The sequence below is a fragment of the Leptonychotes weddellii genome, unplaced genomic scaffold, assembly GCF_054177405.1.
Source record: "Leptonychotes weddellii isolate Sample4059 unplaced genomic scaffold, ASM5417740v2 HiC_scaffold_860, whole genome shotgun sequence".
NCBI classification, from domain to species: domain Eukaryota; kingdom Metazoa; phylum Chordata; class Mammalia; order Carnivora; family Phocidae; genus Leptonychotes; species Leptonychotes weddellii.
The window spans coordinates 442-14,845 of NW_028057028.1; the positions used below are offsets into that span (position 1 = coordinate 442).

Consider the following 14,404-nt stretch of genomic DNA (forward strand, 5'->3'; position numbering starts at 1 on the left):
ACAAGTTTGTTACCATGGGAAATGGTTTTGGTATTATAGTACATCATACTTTCAAGAGAGTAAGTGACACTGATTAGGTGAATTCTTAGGAAGCCTGTATTTCACTTGGCCTTTGTTAATGGGGTTATAGTAATAAACCACATCACTATGAAATGGATATAAAAATAAATCGTGGTTTCATTTTGAAAGAGTAGCTATTGGAGAAAGCATTTCTCATTATATACTGTTTTTTTTTCTTTTTTAAGAATAAGAAATGAAAGGTCTCTTCCCAGAGAACCAAATGTGCTTTGCATTTTTTAGTATGAACACCAACAGAGACTGTAATGCCATGAAATATTTATGTTCATTCTCTTAAGCACTGTGGCTTTTCAAAAGTCATAGAAAGCATTTTTATTATCCCCTCCTTGCAAAATCTTTGATTTTTATCAGAGATGCAAGCCATATACTCAGAATATTTAAACATTAATATGAAACAAGCGTGTGCTTAAGTACTGGTGAGAGTGACAGAAGGGTGTAGGTCCATGAATATTCTCATGTGAGAGAGAGCCTTGTATTCTTTCATAAAATAGGTTGGGTATTTGTTGTAAAAGTAAATCAACTGTATATATTTACAGATTTTTTTTAAGATTTATTTATTTGAGAGAGAGCATGAGTGGGTGGAGGGGCAGGGAGAAGCAGACTCCCTACTGAGTGCAGAGCCTGACATGGGGCTCGATTCCAGGACCCTGAAATCATGAACTGAGCTGAAATCAGCCACTTAACTGACTGAGCCATCCAGGCGCCCCTATTTACAAATTTTTGACTTTGATAATGAGTTAGGAGTATGGTGATACCTTTATTTTATTCTTTAACTCATTTTAAACCTCTTGAATTCTAGGGGTTAAATAAATAAAATGTAATCAGTAAAAAGATTATACAATCAACTATTATATATTAGACCAGTTTTTTTCCCAACCTTTTGTGACTTTGGAACTCAACTCATAGGTACAAAATTTGAAAAAATGGTCAATTAGTGATATATGTATTATATAACACATACATATAATTTTAATGTAATATTTAATATATATCAAATGATATTACCTTAAAAAATTAAAGTGGCATTTTATTAAAGACTGTATTATAGAGTACATTATAATTATAATCTTTGGTAATATTTCTAATTTAATGACAGTTTTCAGCTTTTAGGAATTTAACAGGCTACACTATTTAATTTTGCTTTCAATTAATTGTATCAGAAAAGCATGATTTGTTTAAGAAATTGAAGATTATATTTTTGGAGGAATTTTGGGATTGAGTTTTCATAAAATGTTCATTAAATTACTTGGTATGGCACCTGATACTTGGAATTCTTTTAAGCTTTTAAGAAAATCCACTTAAATCATAATAATTAATCCCCACTCACACCCCCCCCACCCTCCCCCCACCCAGTGACAGCCTAAGAAATATATCAGATTGCTGTTTGCAAGCAGTTTTCTGCAAATAGCACTTTAGGAGTGGGATAAATGAAAAACCAAATTGGACATAGAAGTAACTATATTTTACTGTTTTTTAAACACCAGCTTTTGATATTTTAGAGACATCTTCAGAAACATGCAATTTTCTATTTGGTGGGAAGTATTGAGGCATAATTATTATTTTCATTTACTTTGTGTTTTAGAGTTAGTTTTGCTTGTTTAAGGATCCATTTTGAATAGCAGTTACTTGATTGATGATTTTTTAATAAACTCAAAAGTCGACACTACCATAGTGGCTAGTTGGTAGTTGTCAGCTGATTGAAAACTGCCGCATAAGCCTACTTATGATTTTTGCTATCAGCTATGGACATTACAAATGCCCTTCTGTTTTATTATTATTTTTATTTTTTATTTTATTTTATTTTTTTAAAGATTTTATTTATTTGACAGAGAGACACAGCGAGAGAGGGAACACGAGCAGGGATCCTGACACGGGGCTCGATCCCGGACCCTGGGATCATGACCCGAGCCAAAGGCAGAAGCTCAATGACTGAGCCACCCAGGAGCCCCTATTTTTTATTTTTGAAGGTTTTATTTATTTGTCAGAGAGGGCACATGTGTGCACAAGCAGGGGGAGTGGCAGGCAGAGGGAGGAGAAGCAGGCTCCTGGTTGAGCAAGGAGCCCAATGTGGGGTTGGATCCCAGGACCCTGGGATCATGACCTGAGCCAAAGGCAGACGCTTAACCCATTGAGCCACCCAGGCGCCCCAGCCCTTCTGTTTTAAAAAGAATATTATTTAATTATTTTATTTTTAAAACATATAAATTGAAATATGCCATTATTACCTTCAATGACTGGACTCTTTGGGTTTACAAACCAAAATTTAGAAAATTTTGCATTAGCTAAATGAATTTTATTCTTTGAATATCTTATGTTTTCTTTTTTGGTTTGATTTTGTGACCTAATTATATTTTGATAATTTTAGAGAACTTTTCAACATCTTTTAAGATAAGAGTGGTTAAAGAAGAGGTACCTTGTACCATGAAAAAGTTAATGTAGTCGCTAAATGCATGACTTACTAGGTAGACTCTGGGGAGAATCTTCTTTCCTGAGAAGAAAGGTAAAAAAATAGGGACGCCTGGGTGGCTCAGTGGGTTAAGCATCTGCCTTCGGCTCAGGTCATGATCCTAGGGTCCTGGGATTGAGCCCCCACATTAGGCTCCCTGTTCAGTGGGGAGTCTGCTTCTCCCTCTCCCTCTGCCACTCCCCCTGCTTGTGCTCTCTTGCTTACACTCTCTGTCAAACAAACAAACAAATAAATAAATAAATAAAATCTTAAAAAAAAAAGGCAAAAAATAGTAGAGCCCAGTTTTCAAATACATCTTCTGAAGGAAAAGCCCATATTTTTCTACTCTCTCTGTATTTTATTTATTGTATAACATCTTATAGGCAAAGAAATCGAAAGAGACTGAAGATATACCAAGCGAACCATCTTTCCAGGATTTTGAGTACCCAGAGTATAATGACTACAGGGCAGAGGCTTTCCTGCACCAGCAGAAGAGGATGGAATGCTACAGCAAAGCAAAAGAAGCTTACCGGATGGGGAAAAAACACGTTGCCACGTTTTATGCCCAACAGGTAAAGAGGAAAACTGATTATTACTTCTTTCTTTGTCACTTACAGTGTCTAAATAATCTTATAGCAGGTAATACTCTTATTGTGACTAGATTAAGTTATTCTGGGGAATGTAGATTATATAAGTGACATAAGATACCCTAATATATAGGAAATGTATGGTTCTGAGAATTACCTCTCCTTTGAAATGCTCAATTCTATGGTTGCTTTTGCATTTATGGCTTACATGAATTACAGTTTATTCTGACAGTCCATATTTTCTTTTAGGATAAATTCTGTCATTTAGTGCTACTTCTAAACAGAGGTTTTCTGAAGGAAAGACAACAGAATGTTACTACTGACCATCTCAGGGTGGAATTACAGGGGACTTGTGCTTTCTGTCATGTTTGAATTTTTAGTGATGTATCACTTTTATGGTCAGAAAAAGAAAGTTCCATTAATATCTTTCAGTGAAGTAAAATTTTGACTCAGGGCTTATTGGACATGGTGTTACAAGAAACCTGTCTGATTTCCTTTTTAGCTTTGTGGTTCCACATGGCTTGCTTTTTGTGATTGAGTGGAGAAAGGTACCAAACTGGTATAACCCTGTGAGCCCCAATAACATACCTTGAGGGATGACTTCAGGGGTAACCACAAGGTGTTGAAAGGAATGAGATCAGAATTATCAAAGGATAAACTAAGGGATTCTTTCTTGAGATAGGTGATGTTTATTTAAGTCTTCCTCTTCTATGATTTTTGGATCAGGAAATATGTTAGAAATGATGATTTAGTATTTTAAGAACTATGTTATTAATTCACCAAAATTCACCTAAATTTTGATGCCTTCTTGCATATTAGACCATTGCATTATTTAAAATTTTAGATTTGTTGTTCCCTTTTTTGTTCTACCTTTTATTTGGGGGCACTGTTTGTTTCCTCATTTGCCTTCTAAGTAGCAAATAGCAGAAGTGTTTACTGGTGATCTGTTTAAAATAAAAGGGTAGTCTCCATGAGCAGAAGATGAAAGAAGCCAATCACCTTGCTGCCGTGGAGATTTTTGAGAAAGTCAATGCCTCCCTGCTGCCACAGAATGTTTTAGACCTCCATGGGCTACATGTGGATGAAGCTATAGAACATTTGATGACAGTTTTACAGCAGAAAACTGAAGGTAGGACTTGTGGTAATGACAAATTTTCAATAGAAAATATGTTTTTGCTTATGTTGGTAAACTTGCTAATTTAGGAGAATCTGAATTCGCAGGCTTGAGGCTATCTGTGTCACATTTATAGATATTTCTATTAGGTTCATTCTTCAAGTGGACCTTCTTGGAAAAGAATCCTCATTGGCATAGTCATTAACATTTTCTTCTTATTTCCCTATTTCATATTTTTTTGTTTGTTTGTTTCAAGTTTTTATTTAAATTCTAGTTAGGTAACTCCCTGTTTCAGTTATCTTTGTATTCCTTTGCTATATTTATTAAAGGGTATAATCTGAGAATCCTCTGTGACTTATAAATGGGACCTTTCAGGAATATCATACATCTTTGTTCAGTAGACATTTATTAAAGCGAACAGATGTTTATTAGATGTCAGTTGTGCAGTAGGTGTTCAATAAAACGCAGAAGTAAATACGGTGATAGGATTTTTACAGAATTATCACAGAAGGCAGGCTTTCTGAGTGTTTGCATTATGGAGGTGCTCCCTTTCTCCCTTTCTGCTTGTATTTTTGTCTTTGCAGGTCAAGGAAAGGCAACTACCTGCCTCTTCTAAGTTCTACGTCTTCCAAGGGCTTTGGATGAGGATATTTTTCCATCCAATATCATATATTCATATACATTAAAGTATCTTGTTTCGTTTTCATTATCAGGTGGTAGCATTTAGAAAAATTCAATCCGTTTTAGTTACTCCAGACTCCAATACTAGAAGTCATCTTCTTTTACCACTACTAGAGTATTTTTGAATTCTCAATTTGGCTTTTTCTTTATCTTCCATTTTATTGTGGAGACATGGAGTCCCATGCCTCAGCTATCCCCTCATAGTTCCATAACCCTGCCCTGTCTCTGATAGCTATATTATTCTGGTTAATTTATACATATATAATATTATATATATAATGTGTGTAGGAAGGCTTTGTATTATACTTTATACAGGTTTATCAATTCAACATATATCATTTGTAATTAATTAAATACTTGATTAAATATGATTAATATAGAGGTTGGAAATTCATCTGTTTACCATGTTGAAAAGCTTACAGTAATATAATAAAACACCTGGGTACACATGAATCCAATTAACAAGTGATAGCATTTTACCATGTATGCTTTATATTTTTACTCTTCCCTTTGTATTCTTTCCAGATATTTTTAAGATTTTTTTTTTTTTTAAGTAATCTTTACCCCAGTGTGGGGCTTGAACCCATAGCCTAGGTCAAGAGTCAGCATACTCTACTGACTGAGCCAGCCAGGTCCCCTATTCTTCCCAATCATTTTCTCTTTCTTCCTTCTCTTTCTAGTGGAAATCAACATCTTTCAGTTGGTTCCTGTCTAGTTTTTAAAATACCTTTACTGGGATGCCTGAGTGGCTCAGTCGTTAAGCGTCTGCCTTCGGCTCGGGTCATGATCCCAGGGTCCTGGGATCGAGCCCCGCATCGGGCTCCCTGCTCGGTGGGGAGCCTGCTTCTCCCTCTCCCCCTCCCTCTGCTTGTGTTCCCTCTCTCGCTGTGTCTCTCTCTGTCAAATAAATAGAATCTTAAAAGAAAAAAAAAAAATACCTTTACTATATGTACATTCATCAATAATCAGTCTGTAGTATTTTTGTGAATTAAAAAAAAATTAATGTACATGGTTTCACACTATACCTTCAACCAAACTTTATTTTCACCCAGTATAGTTTTCAAGATATACTCATGTTGATGGTATCATTTTTTTATTGTAACTGCTGTATAGTATTCTGTGAGTACATCATAATGTATCCATTTCTCTACTCACAGACATTTAATTATAATGTCACAGTGATCTTTATTTTGCATATCAACATGTGTACTCTTATTGCTATCTTTTTTCCTGGCTTTTTATATTGAAAAATTAAGAACCCTTAGAGAAGTTGAAATAATTGTATAATAAACATCCATGTATCTTTTACCTAGATTGATCAGTTGTTAACCTCTGGCCACATTTGCTTAATCTGTTTAAAATTGCTTTTTGCTGAACCATTTGAAAATAAGTTGTTAAACATCTTGGTACCTTACCTCTAAATACCTTAGCATGTTTATCTCTTTATAACAAATCCATTTTCCTACATAGTAATAGTACCATCATTACTTTTAAGATACTTAGCATTGTTATAATAATACTGTTAAATATACAGGCCACATTCACCTTTCTCCAGCTGTATGGAAATGTATTATATAGCTGTGCCATTTTTTTCCCCCTCAAGCCAGGATCCAGTCAGACATCATATGTTCCAGTTGATTGCCCCATATTTGTAGCCTCCAGTAATATAGAAATAGATTATTGTGGCACCTGGCTGGCTCAGTCAGTAGAGCATGTGACTCTTGATCTCGGGGTCATGAGTTTGAGCTCCACGTTGGATGTAGAGATTACTTAAGAAAAAATAGGAATAGTTCCTCTGCCTAGTTTTTGTCTTCTGTGTTGACATTTTTGAAGGCTCCCAGCTTTGGTAGATTGACCTACAGTTTTGTCTGATTCTTTGCTCATGATTAGATTCAATTAACTTTTTTGGCAAAAATACTGCATAGGTGTTGTTGAATCATCCTTGGTGAACACATCAAAAGGCATAATATGGTCATTTTGCCCCATTATTGGTGATGTTAAGTTTGATTTCTTAGCTAAGGTGGGACTCTGTTAGATTTCTCTATGTAAATGTACCTTTTCTTTGTAATTAATTAGTAGTTTTGGGCAATTGATAACTTCGCAACTGTGTGAATAACTAACTCGTTCTCTTATAGTATTTCACATAGTAATTTTAGTATCCATTGATGATCCTTGACTGAATCAGTTATTACATTGGTAGTTGCATAATGGTGTTTTATAATTTGTGTTCATTCTGTGTTTATTAGCAGACATTTTTTTTAAGACTTTTAAAAATTTATTTGAGGGGTGCCTGGGTGGCTCAGATGGTTAAGCATCTGCCTTCAGCTCAGGTCATGATCTCCAGGTCCTGGGATCGATCCCTACGTCGGGCTCCCTGCTCAGCAGACAGTCTGCTTCTCCCTCTTCCTCTGCCTCTCCCCACTGCTCCTACTCTCTCTGTCTGTATCTCTCTGTCTCAAATGAATAAATAAAAAATTCTTAATAAAAAAAATAAAAATTTATTTGAGAGAGAGAGAGAGAACGAGCAGGGAGGGAGGGGCAGAGGGAGAGAGAGAGAGGGAGAAGCAGACTTCCTGCTGAGCAGAGAGCCCGAGGCTTGATCCCAGGACCCGGAGATGATGACCTGAGCCAAAGGCAGATGCTTAACTGACTGAGCTACCCAGGAGCCCCTATTAGTAGACATTTTTTGATAAAGAAAAGGATCCCCCTTCCCCAGTTGTTTTTTAAATATAATTTTGGAAATCTTTGAGAAAATTTAGAAAACAGTAATAATAAAGATTAGAATAGAAAAAATTTAAGAGCAGTTTAAATACATTATTTAATCTGGAGAAAAGAAACCTGTTATAGAAGTGGTATAAGAGAATATTCTGTCTGTAGAGGATGAATAAATAATTTACTCAATAAAAAATTTGATTATCTTATATATGCTAGGCATCAAGGATAGAGCAGTCAGACACACGGTCCCTATTTTTATGGAATTTGCTGTCTAGTAGGGTAGATGACAGCAAATAATTACATAATAATTGGCACTGTGATACAAAAATACAGGTTGCCATGTTATATTTAGCATAAACTCCCAAATTCCTGTGTAATCTGTTCCTTGCCTCCCTCCCCATTCTCATGTTGTGTTTTGTTCCTCCTCCTTTTCTGACTTTTTACCTGTACTGTCCTTTCTTGCCATCCAGACTCCCTGTTAAAAGCCTCTTGCAGTATTCCTGTGTATCACAGTATTTATAAAAAGCTTATTGTATAGTTGATTATTAAAGTCTGTCTTCATGGCCAGGAATTGAGTCAGTAATGATTATTAAATCATCATTGTTGAATTTCATTCAACATCCCCAAAAAACTTAAATGACTGAATAAAGGGTAGATACTCCTTTCATTTTTGGATGAGGAAACTGATGATTTAAAAAGTTTAGTAAAATGGAAAATAGTAAGTGTTGGTAAGGATGTGGAGAATTGAACCCTTTATTTATTACTTTTTTAAGATTTTATTTATTTATTTGTCGAGAGAGAGCACAGGCAGTGGGGAACAACAGGCAGAGGGACAAACAGGCTCCCTGCTGAGCAAGGAGCCCGATGTGGGGCTCGATCCCAGGCCCCTGGAATCATGACCTGAGCCGAAGGCAGACGCTTAACCAACTGAACCACCCACGCCTCCCTGAACACTTTATGTTGCCAGTGGGAATGTTAAATGGTGCAGCCATGGTGGAAGAGGTTGGCATTCCTCAAAAAGTTAAACATAGAGTTACCGTATGACCCAGCAGTTCTGCTCCTAGTTAATGTACACAAGAGAATTGAAAACACAATTCATCCACACACAAACTTGTGCATGAATGTTCATAATAGCCAAAAAGTGGAAACAACCAAATGTCCATCAACTGATGAAAGGACAAAATTTTGTGTATCCGTACACTGGAGTATTATTCAGCCACAAAAAGAAATCAAGTAGTGATGCATGCTGCAATATGGATGAGCCTTATAAACCTGCTTTGTGAAAGAAGCCAGGTACACCAGGGCCCCTTTTTATATGATTACCATTCATATGAAATGTTCAGAATAGACAAACCAATAGAAACAGAAAGTACATTAGTGGTTGCTGGGGCTAGAAAGTATGGATTGGGGAGTGACTGCTAACAGGTACAGAATTTCTGAGATGATGGAATGTTCTGGAATTAGTGTTTATGGTTGCAGAATATTGTACTATACTAAAAGTGACAGAATTGTACATTTTAAAATCATGAACTTTATGTTATATTAATTGTATCTCAATAAAAAAAGATTACAAGAAAAAAAGAGTTAAATAACTTGTGTAAGGTGATACTTGGTCAGACCCAAGATACAAACCCTTTCTGAAGCCAGGCCCATCCTTGTGCAAGTTGCCACCTGTGGTAGCCTGTAGTTGCTGTCAGTCACCACCAGATGGTAGTATTGTTGACTAGAAATATATCTAGGGGACAATCTGTGGCTCTGCCCTCCACTGCTTTTAGTTATAAAAGATGATTGTCAAACTTGGGAGTGAACAACGAAAAAGATATCTGACCCTTATGTGCCTTCTGATTGAAATATGCATCACCAGCACCTATGAAGTTTTTACTACTTTGTAGGGATTTACAGGGAACAGAGGAACAGGTTAAATGGTACCATGGGGATACAGTCAACAATATTCAGACTGAAAATCTCAGATAAATGATCCAAGTTTTTCAATAAATCGTAAAGAAAATCCCAGGAGGAGGGAGAACATGTAGATTAAAAGTTACTTCAGAAATATATCAACCAAATGCAATGTGTGAACCTGTTTCAACCGTGATTTAAGCAAACCACTGTAAAAACATTTTTTGAGGGGAAACTTTTAGCCATTTTTAGAAACATGATATTAAGAAACTATTTTTGAGATATGATGGTGATATTGTGGTTGTTTTTTAGGAGTCCTTTTTGAAATAGACACTGAAATATTTACAAATGAAATGGTAAGAAATCTGAGCTAGGCTTAAAAATGAATAGTTTTTTTTTAAGGTGATAAATGTTAGGAATAGTCTGAAATTTGGGAACATTTAAACATACACATTAATTCATTCAGCAAACGTCCTTTGAACGCCTGCTTTTATCTGAGGCATGCAATTCAACTGTGGAACATTTTCAGAGCAGTGAATTTAAAATGAGGTGGTATAAATGACTGCCCTCACTGATAAGGGGAGCAGCAGTGAAGGAGTGATGAGAGTGAATTATGGATAGTTAAGAGATTTGAGGTTTTTTAAAAGTAAACTTTATAATATCACATCCATAAAGAACAGTGTACAAGTAATAATTGTATAGCATAAAAACTTTTTACAAAGTGAATACCCTGTATAGCCAGCACCCAGGAAGAGTTGAATTTTGAACAAACTATTGCTTGAAGTAATGGGTATGGACTAGAGTAGAAATGGAGATCTTGGGGTGCCTGGGTGGCTCAGTTGGTTAAGCGTCTGCTTTTGGCTCAGGTCATGATCCCAGGGTCCTGGGATGGAGCCTTGTGTTGGGCTCCCTGCTCAGCGGGGAATCTACTCTGCCTTTCCATCTCCCTCTGTCCCTCCCTCCCTGCCCTGCTCCTACTCTCTCTCTCAGATAAATAAAGTCTTAAAAAAAAAAAAGAAATGGAGATTTTAAGCAAAGAAGGAATTAGAAATGCAGGAGCAACATACCCTCTTAAAATTCTAGGCTAAATATTGCCTTGGAGATAGGAGGCTTGAAAAACTGTGGATCTGCTGGAGTCTCAGGGCAACTTAATGAGCAGAATATGGAGTATTTATATTATGTGTATAAGTATTTTATGCTAAAGGTCAAATTTGTGCTGTTTATGACTGAGGAACAAATATTTACTAAATTCATTATATCAACTCTTACTTAACACTGTTTTTGTTATTTTATTGCAGCTATTATTGACTTTTTGGTTTATACACTTAATTTTCACATGGTCATATCCAGAGCAGGAGCTGTATTTTTACAAGAGGCCTAGGCTCATTAATATTTAAAAATCATCTCTTTGGAAGAGTTTCTTATTCTTTTTTTTTTTTTTAAGTTTTATTTATTTTTTTAGTGATCTCTCTACCCAACACAGGGCTCGAACTCACAACCCTGAGATCAAGAGTCTCATGCTCTTCTGACTCAGCCAGCCAGGTGCCGTGGGAGAGTTTCTTTTTTTTTTTTTTTTATTAAAGATTTTATTTATTTATTTGAGACAGAGAGAATGAGAGACAGAGAGCATGAGAGGGAGGAGGGTCAGAGGGAGAAGCAGACTCCCTGCCGAGCAGGGAGCCCGATGCGGGACTCGATCCCGGGACTCCAGGATCATGACCTGAGCCGAAGGCAGTCGCTTAACCGACTGAGCCACCCAGGCGCCCCGTGGGAGAGTTTCTTAACAATTATCTTTAACAGTAAGACTGTATCCCATTTTACTCATAAGGAAACAGGCACAGATAGGCTAAGTAACTTGTCCATGGTCTTACCATACAGCCATTTGGTGGCAGAGCTGCTAATCAGACCAAAGCTGGCTGGCTTCAAAATATTTAATTAAAAGGGTCCTTGTGAAGACTCTTGGTTAATAAATTAAGTTGCTTAAAGCAATGCCTGACTCCAGGTATGCAATCATTGTTAGAGATCATCAATATCACTGTTGTTATTATTATTATTTTAGAGAGAAATTCTGGTAGCACACAGAAATCTTCTTCCCTACAGGGGAAGAAGTTGCACTTGTGTTTAGGTGGATGAGCTGCTTGGAGACTTCCATACTTAAACAGTATAGATGAAACATAGTTTTCAAAACCTCAGTTTGGGGGCTTTTTGAATTTATAAATCTCTAAGTCCCCATGAAAGTAATTTCATATGTGTTTGAGTAGTTGAGGTTTGTTTTCTATTGAGAATGTAAGATAAATAAATTTTGACTGTTGCAATTCCTGTCGTAACAGAATTTAAGCAGAATGGTGGTAAGTCCTCTCTCTCCGTGATTACGGGGAGAGGAAACCACAGCCAGGGAGGAGTTGCTCGCATCAAACCAGCCGTCATGAAATACCTCACAAGCCACAGCTTCAGGTGAGTATAGAGTTCTGTTACTGATAATGGCGATTGCCCATATACAGATAGTTAACACCAGTAACATGCTCAGATGAGTTATTAAAGTAGTTAACTAAATTTAACCATCTGATATTAGCCACAAATTCATGCTTAAATTATGATATAACATTCCCTGCTGGATTTAGGATGTTTAGAAAACCAGAAATGAAAGACAGATATGTTTCTTGTTGAAGGAATCACCTGACAAAACTATTTCTATCGTAAATTTAAAATCTAACAGAAAGTAAGTATAATTGTGTTTCTTTGACAATGAATTATCCAAGATTATTAGATTGTATATTTCATAGTTTAAAGTTAATAATTAAATATAATTATTCATATGTGGATTTTGGAAGGAATTGGGTGTTTCTGCTAAAATATGATTATAATTTGGATTTTTGAAACTGCAACAGAAGCATCCAGTCAATATGAATTTATACGTCTTCATAACTCAAGTGCTGTTAATGATCGTAATTGACAAACATGAAATGTCTTTTTTCATTAAGTGATTATTATTCAATAACAGGAAATGACAAGAAAAGTCCAAGAATAAAGATCTGTTGATGGATAGATTCCCTGAGGATGTTTATCATTAGGTACCAACCTCCCCCTACTTCTAGTTTTAGTTAGTGTAGCATATTTTGTTTATGCCATGTAATAAAATGTTGTTTGGCCACATTATAGAAAATGGTAGCATTAATTCTGAGCATGAAAACAGATGACATTTTAGAGTTTCTGTTAAAAAAGGAGTAGTTGGACTAGAACATTATCATGTTGGGATTAATGGTCTATTGTAGAGACTAGTGTTTTTTAAATTTTACACCGAGGGACTTGGAAGCATTTCATGGCCTGATGAATCAGACTTACGATTATGTTAGAGATTTCTTTTTAGTACTCACTTAATGCATAGAAATAATGTAATGCAGACATCATCTTATCCTTCATACAGCATGGTCTTCTTCATGAAGGTCAAATTCCAGCTTGAGAGTTTTGAAAAATCTTAAGTAACTACTAAGTTAGGAGTAACCCCTAGCCTTAGGGTTATTTATTTTTACAATGGATTAAAAGGTGCATAAGCATAGATATTGGTCCTGGATGATTGACTTAATAAAGGAGAATACTTTGATAGTAAATATTATATTTAGCATAGACACTTGGTATTGATTACATGCATGATATATTCCTTAACCAGTTTGAAATTTTTACCTAAAATAACTCTTTTCTCATTTCTGTAGGTTCTCTGAAATTAAACCAGGGTGCTTGAAAGTCATGCTAAAGTAAAATAAACATCCTTGACTTAGAAGTGTGAAGGTTTGTAGGTTAAAATTACTTTTATTTGCGGTAAATTTAGTCAATTTTACTGTAAACATGTTTATTAGAAATGTCCACTTATAATAAAAACATGATGATGATGTTTTTCAGAATTCAAGAGAAGTTTAATTTTTTACTGAATCAAATGCCAAATATGTTGTCTGTTAAAAATATTAAAGAGAATTTTTATTGATTATAAGATGTCTAAGAAAAGTGTCAGCTGCAGTTTTAAAGTTTGAAATGCTCTGATTCTTTCTCAGAAAATGTTACCTTTGTATTAATTGTTGTTTAACATTTAGTAAAATCCTAAAGGCATCATTGAGAGGTATTTTAAAGTGCTTTGAGACCTGGTTCATGCCCATGAAAGCCTTGTATTAAAAGGAGAAGAAGAAGTAGTAGTAGTAGTAATGAAAGAAAGGAAATCTAACAAAAACACTTGAATACTTTTTGATTTCAAAACTAAATACAAAAAAAATGTTTCATTTTGCCATATCCTACAGGAAGGAAGACATGCCATTTGCACTTTCTTCTGTTTTGTATATGATATTGATCTCTTACCTTTTGTTCTGTGTGTGTGCATTTTCTAGGAGGACAGTTGGAGCCTGAGATTATATTACAGTTATATACCTTCCGTAGGCAGAAAAGTAGAGAAGAAATGGTTAGATAATCTACCAAGTATTGGTGTCTTATAGAACTGCTTCTAGAGCTATCTGTGTAAATGGTATTTAAGACGGTACTAAAGAGCTATATTTTATATTTGAAGCATATGATTTCTAAACTGCAGTAGGTCGAAGTCCTCTATTAATTTAAAGCAAATAGAAAACATTTTTGATATAATCTTAAAAGGAATCTTTACAATTTAAAAGTTTTTTACCTTTGTTTTTAAAATGAGCCAACTTTCTGAAGAGAAACTTTCATTGACTTCTTTTTTGTGTGTGAGCTAAAAAGTCCTGTATGTCAATTATAATTTCATTTACACAAGTTTAATATGGTAAAGTATAATTTTCCAACATGAAACAATGGCTTAAATAAATTTGACTTTGGATATGGAGAATATTTCCAACATACGTAATTTAACAAAATGGTTGTGTTGCTTTT

At 35.3% G+C, this 14,404-nt stretch overlaps 1 protein-coding gene across 3 annotated transcripts; it reads left to right on the forward strand.

Annotated features, from left to right (window-relative positions):
* Positions 1 to 2,839: 2,839 nt before the first annotated feature.
* Positions 2,840 to 14,398, forward strand: LOC145719952 (NEDD4-binding protein 2-like). Of its 3 annotated transcripts, XR_014142699.1 has the most exons (5): positions 2,840 to 3,096; positions 4,072 to 4,240; positions 11,851 to 11,974; positions 12,522 to 12,591; positions 13,231 to 14,398. XR_014142699.1 is itself a non-coding variant. In XM_081811581.1 (4 exons), the coding sequence occupies exons 1-4, from the start codon at positions 3,022 to 3,024 to the stop codon at positions 12,526 to 12,528; spliced, it is 375 nt and encodes a 124-aa protein (XP_081667707.1). In that variant the 5' UTR covers positions 2,840 to 3,021; the 3' UTR covers positions 12,529 to 12,977. The 3 variants fall into 3 exon arrangements, 2 of the variants coding, with proteins under 2 accessions (XP_081667707.1, XP_081667706.1); XM_081811581.1 differs by lacking the exon at positions 13,231 to 14,398 and having other exon boundaries at positions 12,522 to 12,977; XM_081811580.1 differs by lacking the exon at positions 12,522 to 12,591 and having other exon boundaries at positions 2,842 to 3,096.
* Positions 14,399 to 14,404: the final 6 nt, after the last annotated feature.